This window comes from Meriones unguiculatus, chromosome 10 (genome assembly GCF_030254825.1).
Source record: "Meriones unguiculatus strain TT.TT164.6M chromosome 10, Bangor_MerUng_6.1, whole genome shotgun sequence".
Lineage (NCBI taxonomy): Eukaryota > Metazoa > Chordata > Mammalia > Rodentia > Muridae > Meriones > Meriones unguiculatus.
In genome coordinates, this window is record NC_083358.1 from 32,516,476 (window position 1) to 32,538,415 (window position 21,940).

Below are 21,940 nucleotides of genomic sequence, written 5' to 3' on the forward strand. Positions count from 1 at the left end.
TGCTGACCGCCCTAATCCATGACATTGGGGTCTTGGCTTCCTCGCCTGCACAAAAGGAAGTCCTCACAGCAAAGCTCCAAAAGGGGGGTGGGGAGGGTGGAGAGTCTTCTTATTGATGTTGTTGTGTCAGATGTGTGTGGTGCACGTGCGTGTGTGTGTGTGTGTGTGTGTGTGTAGAGATTGAAGGGGGCTGTCGGGTGCCCTGCTCCATCACCCCGTACCTAATTATGTTGAGACAGTTTCTCACTAAGCCCCAGTAATCCTGCCATACCCATCCCTACAGCACCGGGTTATAGGCGCTCACAGGTATGTAAGATACTGGGGGTTTGAACTCAGGTCTTCATGCTTGCACAGCAAGCACTTTGACTTGCTGAGCTATCTCCACAGCACTTAATTTTTAATTAATTATTTAATTTTTTAAAATTATTTTTTATTTCTTTACTTATTTAGTATGTGTGTGTCCGGGGAGGTCAGAAGAGGGCATTGAATGCCCTCTGGAACTAGAGCTGCGGACAGTTGTAAGCTGCCATGTGAGTGTTGGGAATCGAACCTGGGTCCTCTAGAAGAACAGCCAGTGCTCTTAACCAAGGAGCCATCTCTCTAACGTCCAGAATATTGATTTCTTTAGGTTAGAATACAAAAGTAGGGGGCTGGAGAGATGGCTCAGTGGTTAAGAGCATTGTCTGCTCTTCCAGAGGTCCTGAGTTCAATTCTCAGCAACCGTGTGGTGCTGAGGTACTGGGATCTAATGCCTTCTTCTGGCACACATAGAGTACTCAGATATAAGATATATATATATATATATATATATATATATATATATATATATATCTTTAGAAATCAAAAGCATTGGGTTTCATCATGACATCTTCAAATGTGCCACTACACTCGCTCTCAGTCTGTTACCTTCCTCACTGCCTTCCCCCACGCTCCCTCCACATGGTCCCCTTTCTTCTTTCAGTCTTCCTTTGAGCTTTCCCAGTACACAGACTCCATCCCTCTATTTCCCAGTGCCCCTGAGTTCTTCTCTCAGGCTGTGGAGGTGCTCAAAGGTAAAGGGCACTTACCCCCAAGCCTGGCCCCCTGAGTTTGATCCCTGAATGCACACAGTGGGCCCCTGAAAGTTGTCCTCTGGCCTCCAATACAAAGACCGAGGCACATGCCCCACCCCGCCCCACCCCATTACACAAAATAAATTAAAAAAAAAAAAAACTCTTCTTTCCCCGCCCCTTATGGTTTTCTAGTTCTGTGATCTACAAACACATATTTAAACTCACAAACATACGTATTTTCATTTCTTCACATGAAAGAAAAGATATGGCGTTGTCTGCACCATGGACTGTGCTGGGATTAATGGTGTGCGCCACCAACCTGGCTCAACTATAGATTTTGTTTTTAATAGTTTCATTGAGATGGAATTTGTACATCATGCAGTCCACTCATTTAAAGAAGAAACTAAATGATGTTTGCTTTGTGGGTTTGTTTTTCTGTTGTTGTTTTGTTTTCTGTTTTTGTTCAGTTTGTTGGTTTTTGCTGGGGTGCGTGCATGTGTGTGTGTGTGTGTGTGTGTGTGTGTTTGTAAAATTCAACTATGAAGGATAAAGAAACTATCGTCACTATTATTCATAATCTTCCTGTTTTTAAGCTAGGTTTCTGTTTTGTCTAGTTCTGTTTTTGAGATGAGGTCTTCTATATTACGTGGGCTTGTCCTGAGCTCCTCAGCTCAAGCTTCTTGCCTAAGCCTCTGGGCTATTGAGAAGTACCGGTACACAACTCACCTCTGACTCCTAAGGTAGGTTTTTAAGAAGAAATAATGGAAGGTGAAAAGCCTGTAGACTTCTCAAATCAAATGTTTTGAAAATAGACCTTACAAGGCACGTGAATGAGGGCTCTAGATTTGGCCCCTGGGGACCAGGAAAAAATAAACAGAAAATGCTCTAAGATCCTCAAAATGTATTCAGTTTTGTTTGGGGAAGAGTTTTAGTGTTAGGATAGAATTGTAGTCTAGAGGAGGAGTTGGTGGGGGACGCTGGATGATTTGATTCAAGGCTGTCACCTTGCAGTCCCTTTTCTCTGACTCTGATAACACTTACTGGTAAACAGCACTCAAGTAAACAAGAAAAGTCAACACTGGGCTCTCCCTGCCCTTCCCCCTACTTATGCAGAACTACCTGCTTGCTCCTTCACAAACCCAAGGCAGATTCCTTCAGCTTAGCCTGCCAGAGTACCACCTCCTGTCAACACTTGCCAAGCTGGCCATATAAAGAAAAAGACAAAACAAAACAGTGGGTCTTTGCCAGTTCTGTGGGGCACCCATCCTACTTTGCAACAAGCCATAAAAACACCTTCTATTTGGCTGTGGGAGGGCTGGCTGCAGGTTTAAGGGCTGAGCCAATGAAGTATTAGCCAAATGCAGAGTATGTTGCGTCAGAGCTATGAGTGGGAGAATCCTCAGGCAGCCGCAGGTGTGGGATCAGGTTATGAGACATGGGTGTGGGCTAGGTGGTGAAGGATGAGGTGCAGGAACTGGGAGAGTGGGTGGGGCCAGAGGTGGGCAAGGGTGGAGGAGGCAAAGAATAGGGCCCTGGCTGGGCTTGGGCATCGTCCTCAGATCAATGGCAGTGGCTTAGAATCCTCTACAGGTCACAGCCTCCTTTGAGAATCTGATGCAAGCAGAGGAAAGAGCATAGTCTCAAAAGAGCTACAATTTCTGCACAATATCAGGGGCTTTCTAGAGCTGAGGAAGCCCATCCAAGGGTTAGGATTACGATGTACTGGTCTGGACAAGTACATTGGGAATTCTGAGAAACAAAACAAAATAAACCTTAGAGTAGCATTAAGATTTTGAGAATTTGTTAAATAAGAGACTGAGTGGGCCTGAAATGTTTGAAATCAAAGGTCAAAGTCCATTTGTTCTCTAAATGGGTTTTGTTTTGTCTGTTAGTCTGGTATTTGGTTTTTTTAAGACAGGGTTTTCCTGTGTAACTCTGGCTGGTCTGGAGTTAATTTTAGACCAGGCTGGCCTTGGACTCACAGAGATCCACCTGCCTCTGCCTCCCTGAGCGCTGGGATTACAGCCATGCACTTCTGGCTGCTTCCAGTTTTTTAATCTAATTTTTTATTTTATGTTCATTGGTGTTTTGCCTGCATGTGTGTCTGTGTGAAACTTGTTGGATCCCCTGGAACTGGAGTTACAGACAGTAGTGAGCTGCCATGTAGGTGCTGGGAATTGAACTTGGGTCCTCTGGAAGACCAGCCAGTGTTCTTAACCACTGTGCCACTCTCTCTAGCCTCCAGTTTTTGTTTTGAAGATGTTTGAATTTGCACAAAGTTGCAAACTTGTGGCCTTCTTGCGGGTTTTTTCTGTTTTTTTTGTTTGTTTGTTTGTTTGTTTGTTTCTTTTATGACCAGGTCTTGCTATGAAATCCAGGTAGGCTTCAAACTCTTTATTCTCCTACCTTTCCACCTCCAGAGGGCTGGAATTAGAATGCTGGAATCATCACGCAGGCTTTCAGGTATTTTGTTTATTTCATTGTCAGCCAGTGGTTCCGTCTTTCCATGGATGGTCATGTTTTTGGGAGTCCATGGGTTTTGTTATTTGTTGTTTTCCTATGGGACCACTTGAGAATACATTGTGGAAATTATTCATCCCTCAGTTCATTCCTTAACACTTGAAATTCTTAAAATCAAAGGGCTTTTCTTATTTAACCCCAATATGAAGCTTATACTTTCCAATTTAACATTAAAATATTAGTATTATGCAATATACTTCCATATTAAAATTACCCCAGTGAGAGTCCTGTTTTCTGTATTCTTAGCCCTCTGTCACGCACACACACACACACACACACACACACACGCATGCACACACACTTCCTGCTTTTTTTTCTGTCCTCTTTTGTTTTTGAAATAGGGTCTATTTGACCCACGCTGGCCTGGACACATTACAGAACCTAAGCTCTGCTCTTGCCTTAGCCTCCAAGTGCTAGGATAACAGTCATGCACTCCTGTACCTGTACCTGTACCTGACTTGATCCATTTATTTTGGATGTTCTTTTATTGCTAATTCTGAGTGATGAGGGTAGTAGAAATGCTGTGTCTCTCAAGGCTTTTGAGCAATAAAATGTGTGTGGTTTGTGTTATTTTTGCCCTTGGACAGGTCAAACTCCATAGACCAGATCCAAATCCATGCTGATCTGCCTGCCTTAACCTCTCAAGTACAGAGGTTACAGAAATGTGACCAGTGCACCTGGCTGTATCCGAAAAAAAAAAACCAAACAAGATCTTAGTATGTAGCCCAGGCTGTCTTTGAACCCACAGTCTACCCCTTAGGAAGGATTACAGTGTGCAGCCTCAGGGGTGGCCCTCAGCCTCCTTTAATCTAGAGCAGCACCCCAAGTTTTCATTATGCTATGACACTTTTTTTTTTTTTGCTAACTAACCCCTCAGTTTGGCTTTATCTGGTTGGATGCTGGGTGAGCCTTTTTGACAGGAGTAATTATGAGTGATGTATCCTTTCTCAGTGCCTCAAGCAGGGGGCCAGTTGGCCCCGTGGGTAATGTGACCTTCAGGGTCCCCTTTTGTAACCGGAGTGGGATCTGTGTGGATTCCACTGAAGGCCTACAGCTATGGCAGACACTACGAGACCTGGTGGTGGGCGCCCAGCCCCCCCACCATGCTTTCACGTTGTTTTTACAGGATGGGGACAGATGGTGAACCAGGAGAGCACTCATGTCAAGCTGCAGTTTTATGAAGGACATGGACACGTCACTGAGTGAAGTATCGACTTCAGAGAAAGTGGTCGTTAAGGGGAGACTTGAAAAGGAAAGCCAGGTCATTTGTGGGAAGGCAGAGGTACCCACTGGCCAAGCTTAGAGGAAAGAAGGAACTGAAAGACAGACATGTGCAGGTCTCAGGGAAGGAAAGGAGGTAGAGTTTAATAACTGCATGAGCACGGAGAGTCTTAACATTGAACAGTCCAAATTGTTTTGCATAGTTTAAGTCACTGCAAGGCTCTGTGAAACAGGTTTATGCTACAAAATCTGAGCACAATAATTCAGAGATGTTGAGCCATTGGCTCAAACCTATATCACTTGTAAGCTGCAGAACTGGGACTCGAACCTAGGGGCTGGGAGAGGAGATTCTTGTTGATAGACAGGAAAGCAAGATGGCCAGGAACCCCTGGGGATCAAAGAGAAAAGAGTATTGGAGACTCGGGTGCCCACCTAGCCAGCCATACCCAACCCCTAGCTTCTCCTTCCAGGCAGGACTCCTCACTCCCCAGCTCTTCCTCCTCTTAAACAAAAAAATAGATATTTACAGTCTCAAAGTGTCTCCCACAAATTACCGGTTCAATACAAAAGGAGAAAATAGTAACTTTACCGGGAAACCATCTGGCGGACTCTAGTTTAACCAAGTGGCCCACAAGATGACTCAGTGGGCTCTCAGGGAGGGACCTGGAGGGGAACTGGGAAGAAAGGGTAGGTCTAGGACTAGGCTGGTCCTCCACGGAGAGAATGAGAAGTCTTGGGGCTGAAGAGGACTGTGGATGGCAGGGCGGGGTCCAGAAGTCGAAGAGAAAGAGTGAGGGTTTCTTGGGCAAGTCACCAAAGAGAAGGGGAAACAGCTAGGTGACAGGAAGGTCAGCCCGGGGCCAGTATGGGAGGTCGTGGTGGGTGGACTAGGGGGCTGTGCTGAAAGCGGCGGGAGCCCAGGACGAAGGCTCCTGGGCGGTGGCCTGCAGGTGGGCTGGCGGACGGCTACAGCGCTTGGCGGGTGGCGAGGTCGCTGAGGGGGCGGGCGCCGGCCGCAGTCCCCCCGCGCTGCAGGGGGCGCTGTTGGCTGGAGCGGGCCTGGGCTGGGCTGCGGCCGCTCCTGGCGAGTGCGGCCCCTTTTCCGGGTTTCCTCCGCCTCCTCCTCCTCCCTCTTCGTCGCCGCCGCCGCCGCCGCTGCCCCTCTCCCGGCCGGTGGCTGTCGCTGCCGCTGCCGCCGCCGCCGCCTCTGGGGGCCGCGAGCCGAGCGGAGGCCGCCGCGGAGCACGAGCCCCGCCGTCTCGCCGGTCGCCGAAGGCCCCGGGCCGGCTCGGCCGGCGCCCCCCGCGCCCCCGGCCCGAGCGTCCGCCCGCCCGCCCCCGCGGGCCCGGCCTGGCGCGGACGCCCGCCGCCGCCGCGCTCCTCCTCCTGCTCGGGCGGCCCGCGGCCTGCCGCCTCTCGCGCCTGCCGCCCCGCGCCCCGCGCCGCGCCGCCGCCGCCGCCCTCGGCGCCCCGCGGCGCCCCCCGGTCCCGCCCGCCATGCCCGGCCCGGCCGCGGGCAGTCGGGCCCGGGTCTACGCCGAGGTGAACAGCCTGAGGAGCCGCGAGTACTGGGACTACGAAGCCCACGTCCCGAGCTGGGGGTAAAGCTGCCGCCGGCCGCCCCCCGCGCGAACCGCACCCGGCCGGCCGCTCGGCCTCGGGGCTGGCAGGGAGGCCCGGCCCCGGCCGCACGTGTCCCCGGCCTCTCCTGCCCGCCCGGGCCCAGCCCCCGGCTCAGCAGCCGGTGGGGAGAATCGTGGGGTCAGGGGTTGGGACGGCCCTTCCTCCTCGCACTTTAGGATTCCTGTGGGATGGGAACCTTGGCTGGCTTCTTGAGCTGTTAAAATCTCTACCTTTTACTTCTCTGAAATGAGGCTGGGTGGGAGGAACGTTTTGGACATGGACAGATTCTCTAAAGCAGGCATTGGCTCCTTGGAGGGTGTGAAATGGGAGGTAGGTGCTGTGGAGCCGGGGACAATGGGGTGCTTAGCCCAGTCCCCTTAATGTGGCCCATAAGGCCCCTTAGCTGCCCCTTCTCCTCAGGTTAGGAGTCAGTTAGGAGCTCTGCAGATTGAAGGAAGCTAAGCCTCTGTATCCCTTTTTTTTTTTTTAGGTGTGAGGTGGGGACACAATGTATAGTGGACATAGGCTTGCTTAATCTCAAATCCTGGCATTTATGTGTGTCTCTTGCCTTCCACAGTAATCAAGATGATTACCAACTCGTTCGAAAACTTGGTCGGGGCAAGTATAGTGAAGTATTTGAGGCCATTAACATCACCAACAATGAGAGGGTGGTTGTAAAAATTCTCAAGGTGAGTGTCCTATGACTGGCATATTAATATTTTCCCCCACAGGGCAAAAGGACCAGCTATTCTACAATAAGCCATTCAAGCTCTTATGTATCCCCTGGAGGATGCTCCTGTAGCACTCCTACCACATTTTCTTGTGAACTTTTGAGAAAATGTGCAAACTGGTATCAACTCTTGAGTTTGGTAGGTTAGGAACATTTAAAGTGTAATACTCTGGGTTTCTCAAACAAAACTTGTGAGAAGGGCTGTATATGATGCAGAATAAATAGGCATTCACAAGAAAGAAAAGCCTTTGCATCGAGAATCAGTATAGGGCTCCTTTATTATTGTACTTGTCAACTCTCTGCTCCAAATTACTTCAGAAAGTTGTTCAAAAAACAAAACAGAACTGGAGTCTTTTCCGAGATAAGTTTAAAGCCAAAAATACAAGGGAGCTTTCCTAGCTGATACTCCCATTTCGTTGAGCAGTAAAGTTTCAGGTGAGCTGGATATAGCAAGCTGCTAAAAGAGATTTGGGGCAAAAGAAGAGTACATTCTAGCCACTGAAATAGTAACTGAAACAAAACTGTCTCAGTGGCAGGACTAGCTGTCTCACTTTCATAATGATAGGGTTTTTGTTATCACTCAAATGAAGACATGATCTTAATGAGCATAAAGAGTTGGCCAAGTTTCTGTACAAGTGATTGAAGATTAAGTAACGTTTTATAGGTTGTATGCGAAAGTGATCCTTAGGATCTGAGCAGTTCTTCATGGTTGTCAGATTATTTAATGAGTGTGCATGTCATCATAGGACCTGGGCAGTTCTTTGTGCTGTCAGTTCGTTTAACAAGTATGTGTGTCAAAAGTGAAAGACTGAGAATGCTGGGGAGTGGTAGTGCTTCCCACGAACTTGATTTTCACAGTGGCCCAGAGGAGGTTCTGTGAACAAAAATGTGGGGTTGAAAAGCTTGTGCCTTGGGGCAGTAGAGTAGTTTAGATTTTATATTTTGTAAATCGCTGCTACTATTGCTCTTTACCATCCTAGCCTAGTGATAAAGGAGCAGAATTGCTGTAGAGGCAGGCGATGCTATCTCTGCTGCCCAGGACACTGGGTTGAGAAATGAGGATGACAAAAGTAGGGAGTTTAGCCCCACTAAATATGAGTTGTACAGAAGGTCTGTAGTTACGGAAGGGGTGTGTTTTAAGCAGAGAAGTGCTTCCTTCAAGGATCTTGTTGGAGAAAACCATACAGTTTCATTATATACACAAACATAACTGTAAGGAGTAAGCAAAACAAATGTTAGGAATATCCACGTTCCATTGCTGTACAGTTGGAGGATTGAATTACACATTCCCAGGGAAATGTGTAAATGCTGTGCAACAGCATTTTTAGAATACATACAGTTTTCTGTGGTGTGTTTTGAAGGGAACCACACTCAGGCATGTATGTGAATCCCAATGTGTGTGTTTAGGGAAGCATATTACTGATTTTTGATTGTTCTTGTGAAGAACTTCAGAGGTTAGTTGGTTGATAGTTTTCTTCTGCTCTAAAGAGTCTTCCCATATATTTATCATGTCCAGCTGCTTCAGGTTATTTTTACAAATGGCAGGAGGCACAAAGAAATGTACCTGACATTGCTATGTTGAAATGGCCCTTCACCAGAATGCTTCTTTTCTATTTCTTCATGCCTCTGACTGTTCATTTCAGAATTGGGTTGTAGGATCTTACCATTGAACAAGTTTTAGGGTTTAAGCATGAGATTTGGGGGACCCTTTTGATGCCCTAGTTCCTGAGGTGTTTGGTTTTTCTCAGGGCAGCCTGAATAACCTTATATTCCTTTGGCAAAGCCCTGTGGCAATTCTGTGTAGGTTTTATTCTTATTTGAAGGATAGAGTAAGACACCACTAATATTGTGGTTTTGTTTTTATAATGGGTTCGAAGTATTATTTTTCAAAAAGAACAGGGTCTTTATTCAGAGTTATGCTTATTACTCAAATAAGTTGAAGTTATGAATAATACCGACTGTTGTGATATTTGGTCATGGAAATTAAGTCCTCAGCAGTATAGGGCAGAGTAGGAAAGGTCCACTTTTCACATAAGCCTGCTCTATTTAGTCTACAGGAAGGAACTTAGTGTACATGAGGTGACTGAGATACAAGGCACATACACTCAGTAACACTTCGTGTCAGTCTTTGTCATTTTGTCACAACAGTTGGATGCAGAATGATCATGGAGGGTTATTTAACTTGCATGTAAGAGTTCTAAGTACGTTACTGGTTAAGGTACATTGAGGCTATTGGCTTTACAAATTTATAAAGCTGCTAGTGAAAGTTTTATGGTTTTTATAAGGTAATACTCTCACTGAAGATTTATTTAATGTGTCTGTGTGAGAAAGTGAATGAAGTCATCTTTTATTCCTTCTTGGGAAGGGGCTATTAAGGAGAAGGGGGAAATGATTTTCTTAAAAAGTTTATGCAACAAGGCAGAAGGCTTCTTTAGTGACAGAAGTTTCATCTTGATTGTAAACAGTCAATTGTTCAGTTCTTTTGTAGCGCTTACAAAGGTGTATACAGAGTAAAATAAAAGCGTTGGTGGGCCTTGAGAGCTTTCAATTAAACTGTTGTTTCCTGAGAGCAACACTAATTTTTTTTTTTTTTTTTTTTTACAAAACAACCAAAGTGTTTTGAACCAGTACTTCAGTGGCTTAGAAATTCTCATATAAGGCTTCCTGTTAACAGTGTTACTTTGTATTGTAAACAGCTTGGCTGCCCACTGCCCCTCCCTCAAAACTAATTCTTGATTAAGGCAATGATGGTATTAGAATTTGTCAGACGTGTTTAGCATATTCATAGGTTCTTGCTTTGTTTGTTTGTTTTGAGTATTGGTAGGACTTGGGTGGGTGCTCTGTGATAGAGCACTAGCCTGGCAAGCTTGAGGTACTGGATCCAGTCCTTGCCACCCTTCTCCCACCTCCAAACAAAATAGAATATTAAAATTTTAGATTCTTAAAAGGAAGGTTGGTATTAGTTACAGCTTTTTGTTAGTGATATAGTGGTGGCCTGGTGGCTTTAGTTGTATCCAGATGGTGGTGTCTTCATGTGATGAAATGCCTCCTCCTGTAGGCCTCCTTTGTCTGAGGGTAGGTCTCTTACCCTCCATTTAGGCCTATATACCAATGCATCTTCCTAAAGAAGCATGTTAGTGGCAGTTTCACTTTTTGTGAATTCTAGTTTTAGCAAATGTTTCATGATATATGAGTAGTTATTAAAAGTGTTGGAATATTAGGAACATTAAAAATTGTTAGAAATTCTGTGTAAACTGGCCAGAGCTGTTTGTAAAACTGACATTGTAGGGACATAAGTGTAGAGTATGGCTGACCTGTGGTAGGCAGAATTATAAAATGTACTTACTTAGAATCCATTAGAAGCAGCCCCTAGAGAAAGAAAGTGATTTCTTTAAGGTCACATAGTGAGTGCAGGCACTGTGAATAGGAATCTGTGTCAGAGGAGATTGAGGAGTGTTGGCTAGTTGACTTCTAGGTCATACTACATTGTCATGAAAGAGTGGAAGGGCACTCACTGGATGTAAAAGGAAATAATTTCTGATGTTTGAGATACTCTTCTGAAGGGAATGGCTTGGATTGAACTAGATGGAGACTGAGTTTGTGTTAGTGCCACAGGAGCATGCTTACAAGTACAGCCTTGCTGCTTGCTTTGCTTTCTTGTTTTGAAGCCGGGACAGTGTTTTTGCCTATACTTTTGTTGTGTCTAGTTTTTACTTCTGTTTTTTGGAGATAGGGTAGCCTTGGCTGTCCTGGACTTGCTTTGTAGACCAGGCTGGCTTTGAACTCACAGCAGTCTGCCTACCTCTGCCTCCCTGAGTACTTCATAATTTTTTTTAAGCTACACAGATTTTTGTTTTGTTTTGTTTTGTTTTAAGTATAAAAGAAAGTTGTATTCTAAAATCTTCAAAATGACAGGGCTTCTCTGTAGCTTTGGCTGTCCTAGACTCACTCTGTAAACCAGGCTGGCCTTGAACTTACAGATTCGCCTTCCCCAGCTTTTCTGTGTGCTGTGATTACAGGCATGTACCACCGCACCCAGCTTGGTCTTTACTTTCAAAAATCACATTTATTTGTTTGTTTGTGTGTGGAGATACGGTTCATGTGTTGTTTTAAAAATCACGTGTGTGTTTGTTCCTGTGTGAGGAGACGTGGTTCATGTATGGAGTCCAAGGATGGCTTGCTGGTGTGGATCTCTCCTTCCATACTGTGGGCCCAGGGTTGAACTCAAGGGGCTGGGCTTAACAGCCAGTGCTTCTGCCTGCTGAGATACCTTACTGCCCTCTTACCAGTTACTTTAGGTCAGTGGTTCTCAACCTTCCTAATGCTGAGACCCTTTAATGCAGTTCCTCATGTTGTGATAACCTCCAGCCATAAAATTATTTTTGTTGCTACTTCATAACTGTCATTTTGCTACAATTATAAATCATAATGTAAATATCTGTGTTTTGCAATGGTCTTAGGTGACCCCTGTGAAAGGATCATTTGACCCACAGGTTGCTCTCCACTGCTTTAGACCTTTTTCTCATAATTATTTGCCAGATTTGGGGGTATATAGTTTAGCCCATTTAATATATGAGATAATCTGAGTGTGAACTGTGTATTAAAAGTATACAGTGATAGTGAGTACCCATCCTTATGTATGGCTCGAGGCTCGAAACTGCCACTAACATGTTCCACGTGGCATTTGCAACCTAATTTCTGGACTTACACTTCGTAATCTATGTGGTTGTTAGCCATGTGAAAAAGAGGACAAAAGACTTGAGTTCCAGATTGTTCATTTATGACCTTTGGCTCTTTTTTTTTTTTTTTTTTTTTTTTCATCATCTGTAAAATAGGATTATCTGAAATAAAGATAAAAGGGTATGTAGCTGATATTATTGTCATACTCCATAGTGTTTCTTTCCAGAGTATGCCTAAAGAGTAGACTGAATTTAGAGGTCATATCTGATACTTAGCTCTATGACATTCTGTGGTTTGGGTAAACTTTAAGAAGAGAATTATTTCACCTCAGAAGATTAAATGTGCTTATTAATAAGCTTGGTGCTGAGAGAGTAATATGAGCCAATGGTTAGAGGGGTTGTAACATTATAGTGAGGTTAAAAGGCTCTAAGTTTTGCACACACACCCTTTTATTTTGTATCATGCGTATATCGTAAAACTTACCATCATAGCCATTTTTAAGCATGCGGTTTGTGGCATTAAATGCATTCATAAATGCTGTTAGGACAACCATCTATCTACGTTGCTCTTTTTATCTTGTAAAACTAAAACTATACCCATTAAACGATTGTTTCCCAATCCCCTATCTTCCCAGCTCTTAGCAACCACCATTTGTTATTTGGACTACTCGGGTATCTCATAAGTGAAATCATAAAGCCTGTTTTAGGGCTGGCTTATTTGACTTAACATGCTGTCTACAAATGTATTTATACATGATAGTTTATATTTTGCTAGGCATGCCTGTAATCCCAGTACTTGGGAAGCTGAGATGGGAGATTACCTTAAGTTCAAGGCAAACCTAGGCTTCAGTATAAAACCTTGTTTCAAAGAAAACAAAACAAAAAATAATAATAATTTTCTTCCTTTTAGAGAATAAGTAATAGGCTTTATCTACCCATTCGTCCATGGCCAGAACTAAGCTTCTTCCATGTGTTCACTGTTGTGACCAGAGCTGCTTTGAGCAAAGCGTGCAAATGCGTCTTGGAGCCTATGCCTTGCTGCTTTTGTGCATATATTCAGCATTCCATTTGGTGATTTAATGGTAATTTATCTCCTTATTTATATATAGATGGAATCTCTATAAGTTGCCCAGGCTGGCCTCAAACTAATGACTCTTCTGCCTCAGCCTCCTGGGTTCCTATGTCACCATAGCTGACTCTGTTTCTCATTTTGAGGAACTTGTAGCTGATCCGTTTTATAATGCCAACAGCAGTATGTGAGGGTTCTTTGTCTTCATCAGTATGTTCTGTTGTTTTCTTTTTTGAGATAAGGTGTCACCAACTAGCCCAGGCTGGCTTTGCACTTAAAATTTGCCTTGCACCGGCCTTTTAGCTGTCTGGATTACAGGCATGTACCATCACACTAGCTAATCTTTTTATTTTATTTTTAATTAGTTTTCTTAATGGTATCTTGTTGTCATTGGGGTTTTTTGCTTTGCGTTTTTGCATTATTTTTTCTTCTCTAGTTGTGAGAATGATTCCTCAAGGAATTGATAGTGTAATTAGAATGATAAGACTTGAAAGATTAGAGGAAAAGTTGCTGTGGATAACGTTGTTTGGCTAATATTTTTATATAGGTCAAATGCAGTAGTTTTCAAAGATGTAAGGAAATAAGTGTCAGCCTGGCTAAACTTTTTCCCCCTCCTTCATCATTCTTCCTTCCTGGCACCCTTTGTTGACCATAATTCCTCATTGCAAATGATGGGTTAACACATTAGTTTAGCAGTCATTGGTTTGATACAGTGGGATGACAGTTTAGAAATTTGTGGCATTACTACTAAGTTTATCAATCTAGTTTAACTTGGAAAGAAATTTTAAAAGGGCTTTGCCTTTGGTACTGTCTGGAATGGATTAAGGTCCTGATTCCTATGCTGTTGATAAGCAGAAGTTGACAAGCTGAATTGCAATTAATACTGTCATTGAAATCCACAGCACTGCCTCTGAAGGAGTAAAGCTCTGAGCTAATTAGGAACGTGATGGGTTTTGTCAACTTCTTTTCTGCGGTGCGTCACAAGCCTATATTTTGGGTGTTTTGTTTCGTTTTGTTTTGTTTTGTTTTGTTTTAGATCTGGGTAAGTAGGAATGACATACTTTACCCTAGGGCCACTTTAAACAAGGGTCTTCCAGATGGCCAGCACTGCCCTGCACATGTGAGAAACTGTCTGAATACTTTGCCCTCTTCATTTTCTGAGGGTACATCTAAAACATTATAAATCTTAAAACAAGTTTTTGTAGTTAAAACTTAATGTTTTCTTTCCTTTAAGTATTTTCTCAACATATGTGATGGTACATATCTGTAATCTCAGTGTTCTAGGGGCTTTGGCAGGAAGATGGCAAGTTAAATTATTATTTTTTTTTTCTGCTTTATCTACTTTAAATTTTTTTTAAAAAATTAAAAATTTAAAAAAATTCAGTTTGGAAAACAGCTAAGTCAGTGCTATTTGAGTCTTTGAAACAGATGTCATCTGAATTAGGTAAATGTGTGAGAGCCCTGATAGCATGCTCGGTGATTTCTGCATGCTGTGTAACTGGTGGCCAGTGGGAATGCACTCTGTACAAGAGAGAGCATCTGTATTTCTATAAAACTTGTGAAGCTCTTAAAGGTGTTGGTGAAGCTCCCTAAACAGTACTGTTGTCTTCACTGGATCCATTTGTAGAACCAAAGGCTCTGTTTTACTCACCAAGCTCTTTATTAGTTAGCTTCTGGACTCTTTCTCAGACTCAGAGCAGCATATGGGGGCTGATGGAGCTACTTACTGCCTGGCGCTTTTGCTTTGGAGAGGTGTGTCTTGGCCTGTGTGTCACTTTCTCTTTAGAGCCTTCTTGGTATTTGGCAGCGTCTGAGAACTCCAACTGCTATGGGCTCCACTGGGCCATTTCAGAGTTGCCCAGCAGTCAATGCCTGGGTAGTTTGGGGCATCAGAATGTACTTCAGCTACACCATAACGTCCCTTTAGACACAGTGAAGAACTGGTCAGTCTTTCTGGGTTTCACGAGCTGCACTCCTTTGTTGCTGGGGAGCTGAGGAGCAACGCAAGGCTGGAGAAAGTGGCAGTGGCATAAAAAGCATGTTGTGGACTGGCTGTCCCTATGAGGGGTGTTGTTGGCGCAGAAGAGCTTGCTTTGAACAGGTTCTGGCTGCAGGCTTTTTTTTTTTAAACAGGAGTGGCATTACCTGAGTTGAGATGGAGAGATAGCCAGCTTTTGTTTTTTAACATAATTTCAGAATTACAAAAGAGTGATAAGAATCACCACATAGCCTTAATCCCAACACTGAGGAGCAGAAGCAGGTAGGGCTCTGTAGTTTGGGGGGCCATCCTGATGTACATAGTGAATTCCAGGATAGCCAGGGCTATATAAAGAGACTGTCTCAAAAATATATAAATTAAGAACAACAAAAAGAACTCTAAATATCTTTCACTACATTTTTCAAATATTCATAGTTTTATTCTACTCTCAGTTTTTCTCACATAAATATACCACACACATCTATACATATATGGATATATGTATGTATATATGTCACACTTACGTAAATAGTGTATGTTTTCAGATGTGTATACATGAATAGAGTATACTTAACATATTTTTTTCTGACATGTCTGACAGTAAAGCAGTCATCCCTTAGTACTTTAGTATTTTCTTTAAAACAGTATTTCTCACATGGTTCTGTAGTATCTTGTTCAAAAATGAGACTCAGCATTAATCCAGTGCTGGTACCTAGGCTGTGATTTTTAATTCACATTTGCTAGTTTCCTTTACTATAAAGAAAAATTTCAGCTTGTGTGTTACGTTCAGCTGTTTTCTCTTTGAATCTGAACTAGTTGCTCCATATCTTTCACAATGGTGGCATTTTTTAGACTTAGACAAAACTTGTCATTTATGTGTCCTTTCCTGGCTGTTTTTATTTGGGTTGTGTGGCACTTGATTTCCCCCATACATTGAGGTCTGTAATTACAGGGACAAGGAAGGTAAGGTTCCTAGAAGAGATGGCAAAGAGCACTGTAGCCATATCTCTACTGGGAACTCTGGCAGAGTGGAGAAGTATTGCGGCAGCTGCTCTGCAAGTACAGAGCTACGAATGTGGCCCAGGTGGGCACTGTTGGAGGTGGTGCTGTGCTCTGCTTCCAGTCTTTCTCCTCCTGCCTTATATGTGTTGTGTTGTGTATCCTGGAGGAGGTGAGAGGACAATGTTGAAGCTCTGGTCTATCGTTCTCCTTAACTCTCTTAAGACAGACCCTCTCATTGAACCTAGAACTCACTGTTTATTATGCTAGGCTGACCAACTAACAAGTTACAGTCATGCCTGGCTTTTTTATGTAGGGGATCTGAACATAGGCCCTTATGCTTACACAGCTCTTGTCTACTGAGCCATTTCTCCAGCCAGTCCACCTTCCCTGCTCTTCCTCAGAGGTATGTTTCAGGAACCAAGAGATTATCATCTCTGAGCTTTAAAAACATTGTGTGTGTGTGTGTGTGTGTGTGTATATAAAATCTATGTATGTGTATGTGGGTGCACATATATCGTATATATTGAACAGAGGGAGAACACACACCATGCAAAAGTCAGAGGACAAATAGTTGAGAGTGGGTCTCTCCAACCTTGTGGGATCCAGGGATTGAATTCAGGTCATCAGGCTTGACAGCAAGCACTCTTACTTATTGGACTATCTCACCACCCACCCAACCTAAGGTTTTTTAGATCTTGTTTTATCATTTTATGGTAAGTCCATGGGCCTCTCTTACCTTGTTGTTACAATAACAGTGCTTTAACAATAGAGTAGTCCTTTTCCTTAGCTCAGTTTCTCCCGTGTCACACTTGGGAGAAAAACCCAGAGGTGAAGAGGGTGCTGCTAGGCAGTCGGGTTGCTAGGCCTGACTCCTGCTTCTGCCCTTGTTAGCTGTGACTTTGGGTGAACAGCACCTCTACTGCTGACCCTCCTACGTAGAGGCTTTGTCAGGGTAAATGGCCTTCCTCCTAAGTCAGTAGGTGAAGGTCAGAGAGTTAGCATGTGCTGCATGACCGCCATTGTCTCTGTCACTGTCCTGAGTGACTTATAAATCATCGATTATGACACACTTGCCTTTTCAGAACTGCTTTTATTTGTTGACTTCAGACAGGAAATGATGCACATAATGGGAGTGTTTCCAAGAAGGCCTTTAATTTTCTGTCGTGTAGGTTGGTGGCTTAGCAGTCAGTAGTCACTGCTGGATGAGATCAGCTTTCTATTTGCTGATCCAACAGCTTTCTCTCTCTAGGAATGAGATCTGTTGGGAGAATTACTGGCTCTGAACTGATGTGATTCTAAATCTTAAGGAAGTGTTAGTGGCAACAGGAAATGGGAACCAAGAGCTTGGAAACAAGTTTGTAACGTGATGTCAGTGAACTAGTTTTTGCCCCTGAAACACAATTACATGTAAATCATTGAAAGAGTGGGTGTCTGGCCACTTTGTTTCAGTTTTTTCCATTTGTCCATGATCTACACCTGTTCAGAGCTGTAACACATTTGGCAGTAATCCAGTAAGCATGCACTTGTTTTTAAAATACTACATGGATATTCAAGTTTGCTCAATGCCCTGATTGTAACTACTTAAAAGATATTGCCGCATAAGCTAGAAACTATAAAATGTTTAACCTAAAAGATTACTATTGGTAAGCTCACTTTTTGTCTTCTAATTTAAGTGTATTCCTTAACACAACACAGTGCACAGCAAAATGATCCATGCTGTTGCCTTAACATTATTTAAAATTGTATTTATTATGTTAACTTCAAAAGGAGTCTCACTTCTGATTACTCTTGTGTATTTAAGCCAGTGAAGAAAAAGAAGATAAAACGAGAGGTTAAGATTCTGGAGAACCTTCGTGGTGGAACAAATATCATTAAGCTGATTGACACTGTAAAGGACCCTGTGGTAGGTGCCTGGTGGCTGGGGAGTGTGCTAGTGGATCGGGGTAGGCTGTTGTTAACACCCAGGGCCTGTGTGGTGCTGTATAATGGGCTGATGACACTGTTATTTACTACTAAATGGGTTTAAAAAACAGAGCAGTTGCGGCCCAATGATGAGCCAGCCACCACTACTAAATGGAATCTAAATATGTTCAGAGACCAACCCTGCCCCAAATTTGTTAAGTGTTATTACCAGTGTCTTTGATTTAGCCCACAGAAGTTTGCTAGATAGCCCATGAAGCTCTGCTTTTGTTCTGTTTTTGAAATCTTCTCACTACTAGTTTACATTATCTTACCTCACCCTAGTAAGCTGGATACTGGGAATCTCTGTGTTGAGTCTACTGTAGAGAACTAAGTTAAGTCTACTGTAGAGAACCAGATCACCAATCCTTTGAGAAAGAAGCCTTGCTGTTTCCTATGCTAGTCTTTAGTTCTCCATCCACCACAGGGCGCCTCATGATGTATATCAACAACTAAACATATACTACTTTTAGAACTAAATTACTAAATTTGGGGCAAGGTGGCTCCGTAGATAAGGCATTTGCCACACAGGCCTGGTGACTAGAGTTTGATCCCTGGAAACCATTTCAGGCTAGAGAGGACCTATTCCACAAAGTTTTCCTCTGACTTCCATATGTGTGCCATGGTACATGTGCCAACATACACACATGTACATACATATACACAATAATAAAATCTTTTTAAAAATCATAAAATAATATGCTTAATTTTGACCTATTCTAGGGTGCTGTTCACTTTTGTTCCTTCCCCTAAGGAAAAACAGCAGTATTTGATTGCCTAAGCATTGATCCTTGCAAAACCTATCGTGGTGCCACTTCTGTCCTGTGGCTGTTATCCACCTGCTCCACCTGATTATTTCTCTGTTGTCTATGAGAGTTTCACATAAGCTTATCTAAGAAGCAAGTCTTTGCTTCTGTATGCTGAGGATATCCTTACACTGTACTGGCTAGCCTGAGTGCCTGCTGTAGGCCAGGCATTGGGCTGAATGCTTAGCTGCATCCCACCATTTAATCCCCATGGTGATCCAGGGGACCAGTACTGCTGTTGTCAACATTGTACTGTAAGAAAACAAAAATCTACAAAGGTTAAGTAATTTGCCCAATGCACAGTAGTATGGGATGAGAAAAGATATTTCTTTTGGACCCTGGTCAAACCTGAGAAGGGGCTGTTATATACCAGTTTATAACTGATTGTCAATAAATATATATGCTATCCTGCATAGTTCAGATTGATGACCAGCCTTGAACTACATAATGTTTGAGGTTAAAATGGGTTTATCCACTTAAAAAAGGATATGTACATAGATATACATATGTACAAAGGATATGTACATAAATAGGTACATATATATTTTTAATGTTTGAGATAAAAATGGATATTTTTCACTTAAAGAACACACATATATACCCCATATGTAGAAAATGTGAATTTGGGGGTATAGCTGAGTTAGTAGTGTATCTGCTAGCCTAAATGTGTCCTGGGTTTGATGGCTAGAACTGCATAACCTAAGCAAGGTGATGTGTGCCTATAATCTCAGCACACAGAAAATGGAAGCAGGATGGTCAGAAATTCAAGGCCATTCTCAACTACATAGGGGATTTAAGACCACTCTAAACCAGAGATCCCTTTCTCTCTCTCTCCTCATCTCTCTCTCTGTGTCCTCTCTCCTTCCCCATCCCTCTCTCTCTCTCTCTCATACACACACACACACATGCACAAACCCCCAAAACTTAAGAAGATGATAGTAGGAACTAGACCTAAGGTAGACAAGTGTGAGTACATGGTATGTAAGTTCATCCCCACAACACATATCCTTTTTCTCTCTTCCTTTCCCCTTGCCCCTTCTCTCCCTCTCTCAGTTAACTGAACTTACTGACACCTGGCTTAATACTTGTAACTTGTTAACATGTGAGTATAATTCATGAGTTAAACAAAAATAAATAAATAAAGTAAAGCTTGAGAGCACATGTTGTTTTCCAGAGTACCTGAGTTTTATTCTCAGCACCCATGTCAATGTCCAAGAGCCATCTGTAATTCTAGTTCTAGAGGAATCGGACACTTGGCCTCTGTGGATACCTGTACTCATCTGCACAAAGTGAACACACACATATGTACATAATTAAAAATAATAAAAATAAGTTTTCTTTTTAAATTGGTGGAAGTGGAAAGGGAAGCCCTAATCCCTGAATTTGAGAGGATAAGGCTTACTTGAATCTATAGAAAGGTCTGGTTCTTGATGAAAATGTTAGAACCATTTATTCATGGTCTCTATGTTGCCCAGGTAAAGACCTGTGTGTGTACTATGGCTCACTCCCTAAAAACCTTGAAATAAAGTTCTCAAGAGTAAAAATTTTTGAGATGAGGTTTTTGTTTCTGTAACCTTAAAACCCCTGTTTTTCTCCATTTTGACACATTTCTGCCAATTAGCATGATTTTATTTCTCCTGAGTAAATCTGAAGTTTGAAGCTGTAGATTTCTATAAGGAAGTATTGGACTGGACACTTCCCTTATTTCATTAAAGACTATGGTGACTGTAAGTTTTGTGTGCAATGATACTTTGTGCATATGTGGAAGAGAGGGGGAGCTGACTACCCATTGAGCTTTTGGGATCCTCCTGTCTCCACATACTGGTGATTACAGTGCCCAGCCTTTGCATGGGTACTGGGGATTTGGGCTCAGGTCTTCTTGCTTTCACAGCAGGTTCTTTTAACCCACTGAACCAATTCTTCAACTTTAGTGCTTTTAAGTGTGATTATAGACCTCTGAGCCCCAATGATCTTTTAGGAGCCTAAAAAAATACTTAGAAGATTTGAAAAACTGTCAGATGCATCTTGCTTGCTAGACCAAGATGAAAGTGTGCAGCTCCTGATACGGGTGGTGACTTGTGATGGTGCTAGTGTAAACCTTAATAAAATCACCAATGGGTTACTCAGGGCTGCTATTGGATCATTCAGGGAAATATCTTCCTTTTAAAAACTTTACATATACACAGAAGTAAACAGTGTACACTGAGCTTTCTGAGCGTGGCTAAACTTGAGCAGTATCAGCTTCATGCTAACCTATGACCCTGGCTCCTCCCTCCTCCTACTTTGCCCAGTTATTTTGAAGCAATCCAGACATCATAAATATATTTTTTAAAAAAGTTTTTTGGAGCTGGAGAGGTTGCTCAGCATATGAGTACATGGTGCTTTTCAGAGGGTCTGAGCTTGGATCCCAACACTCAGATGGCTCACAGTTGCCTACTCCACCTCCAGGGGATCCAATACCTTCTTCTGGTCTCTTTGGAGATGGGCACACACTAACAAATCTAGAAAAAAACAACAAGAAAACCTAGGCTGTCTCTGATGAGAGAATCTCCTTTTCATCTTTGAGGTTTGAGGGTGGGCCGTTGCAAATTGCATTTATTACTGTCTGAATATCTAAAAAGAATCACTGTTCTCTCTTTCAGTCAAAGACACCAGCTTTGGTATTTGAATATATCAATAATACAGATTTTAAGGTGTGTATGCTTCTTTCTGGCATGGGGTTAATGGGGGGTGGGAGGGGTGGCTAAGGTTCTGCTTGAATTCCAAATCCAAACAGTCGTGGATGTCGGTGTGTCAGATGACAGCTTGGATCCCAAATAGTGCAGACCATGGTTGGGGTTCTCATCTGTAACAGGAGGTTTAATGCCTCATTTGTAACACCTGTTATCTACAGCATAGTTGTAGTGGACATTAATTTTGGTTTTCATGAGATCTGCCATTGCTGATGGGAAAAGATAAGTGGATACAGAGCTTCTGGGAAGGGAATCATTGGGTTGATGCTGCTAAGCATGTATTCATATACACCATGTCCAAAGCAGTTGATTCCAAAAACCTACTGAGAGTTGCTGTTGTCAAACCCTGAACTGGGTTTATATTGATCAGGGTATACTAAAGTCTTTTATTTGGTTGTTTGGGTTGGGTTTTGTTGTTGTTGCTGTTGAGGTTTTTTTTGTTGTTGTTGTTCTGTTTCTGAGACAAGGTTTCTCTTTGTAGCCCTGGCTGTCCTGGAATTTGCTCTGTAGACCGGGCTGGCCTTGAGAGATCCCCCCTGCCTCTGCCTCCCAAGTGCTGGGATTAAAGG

The 21,940-nt window shown here is 43.0% G+C and overlaps 1 protein-coding gene across 3 annotated transcripts in view; it reads left to right on the plus strand.

Moving 5' to 3' along the window:
- The first annotated feature begins 5,917 nt into the window (after window positions 1-5,917).
- Csnk2a2 (casein kinase 2 alpha 2) overlaps window positions 5,918-21,940 on the plus strand; it is a 39,862-nt gene continuing 23,839 nt past the window's right edge. The window contains exons 1-4 of one of the 3 annotated variants that reach the window (XM_021641577.2): window positions 5,918-6,394; window positions 6,994-7,105; window positions 17,676-17,777; window positions 21,282-21,332. In XM_021641577.2, the coding sequence (XP_021497252.1) occupies window positions 6,291-6,394; window positions 6,994-7,105; window positions 17,676-17,777; window positions 21,282-21,332 (369 nt within the window). In that variant the 5' untranslated portion in view covers window positions 5,918-6,290. The remainder of the gene's footprint in view (window positions 6,395-6,993; window positions 7,106-17,675; window positions 17,778-21,281; window positions 21,333-21,940) is intronic. The other 2 variants (XM_060392158.1, XM_060392159.1) reach the window with 2 other exon arrangements.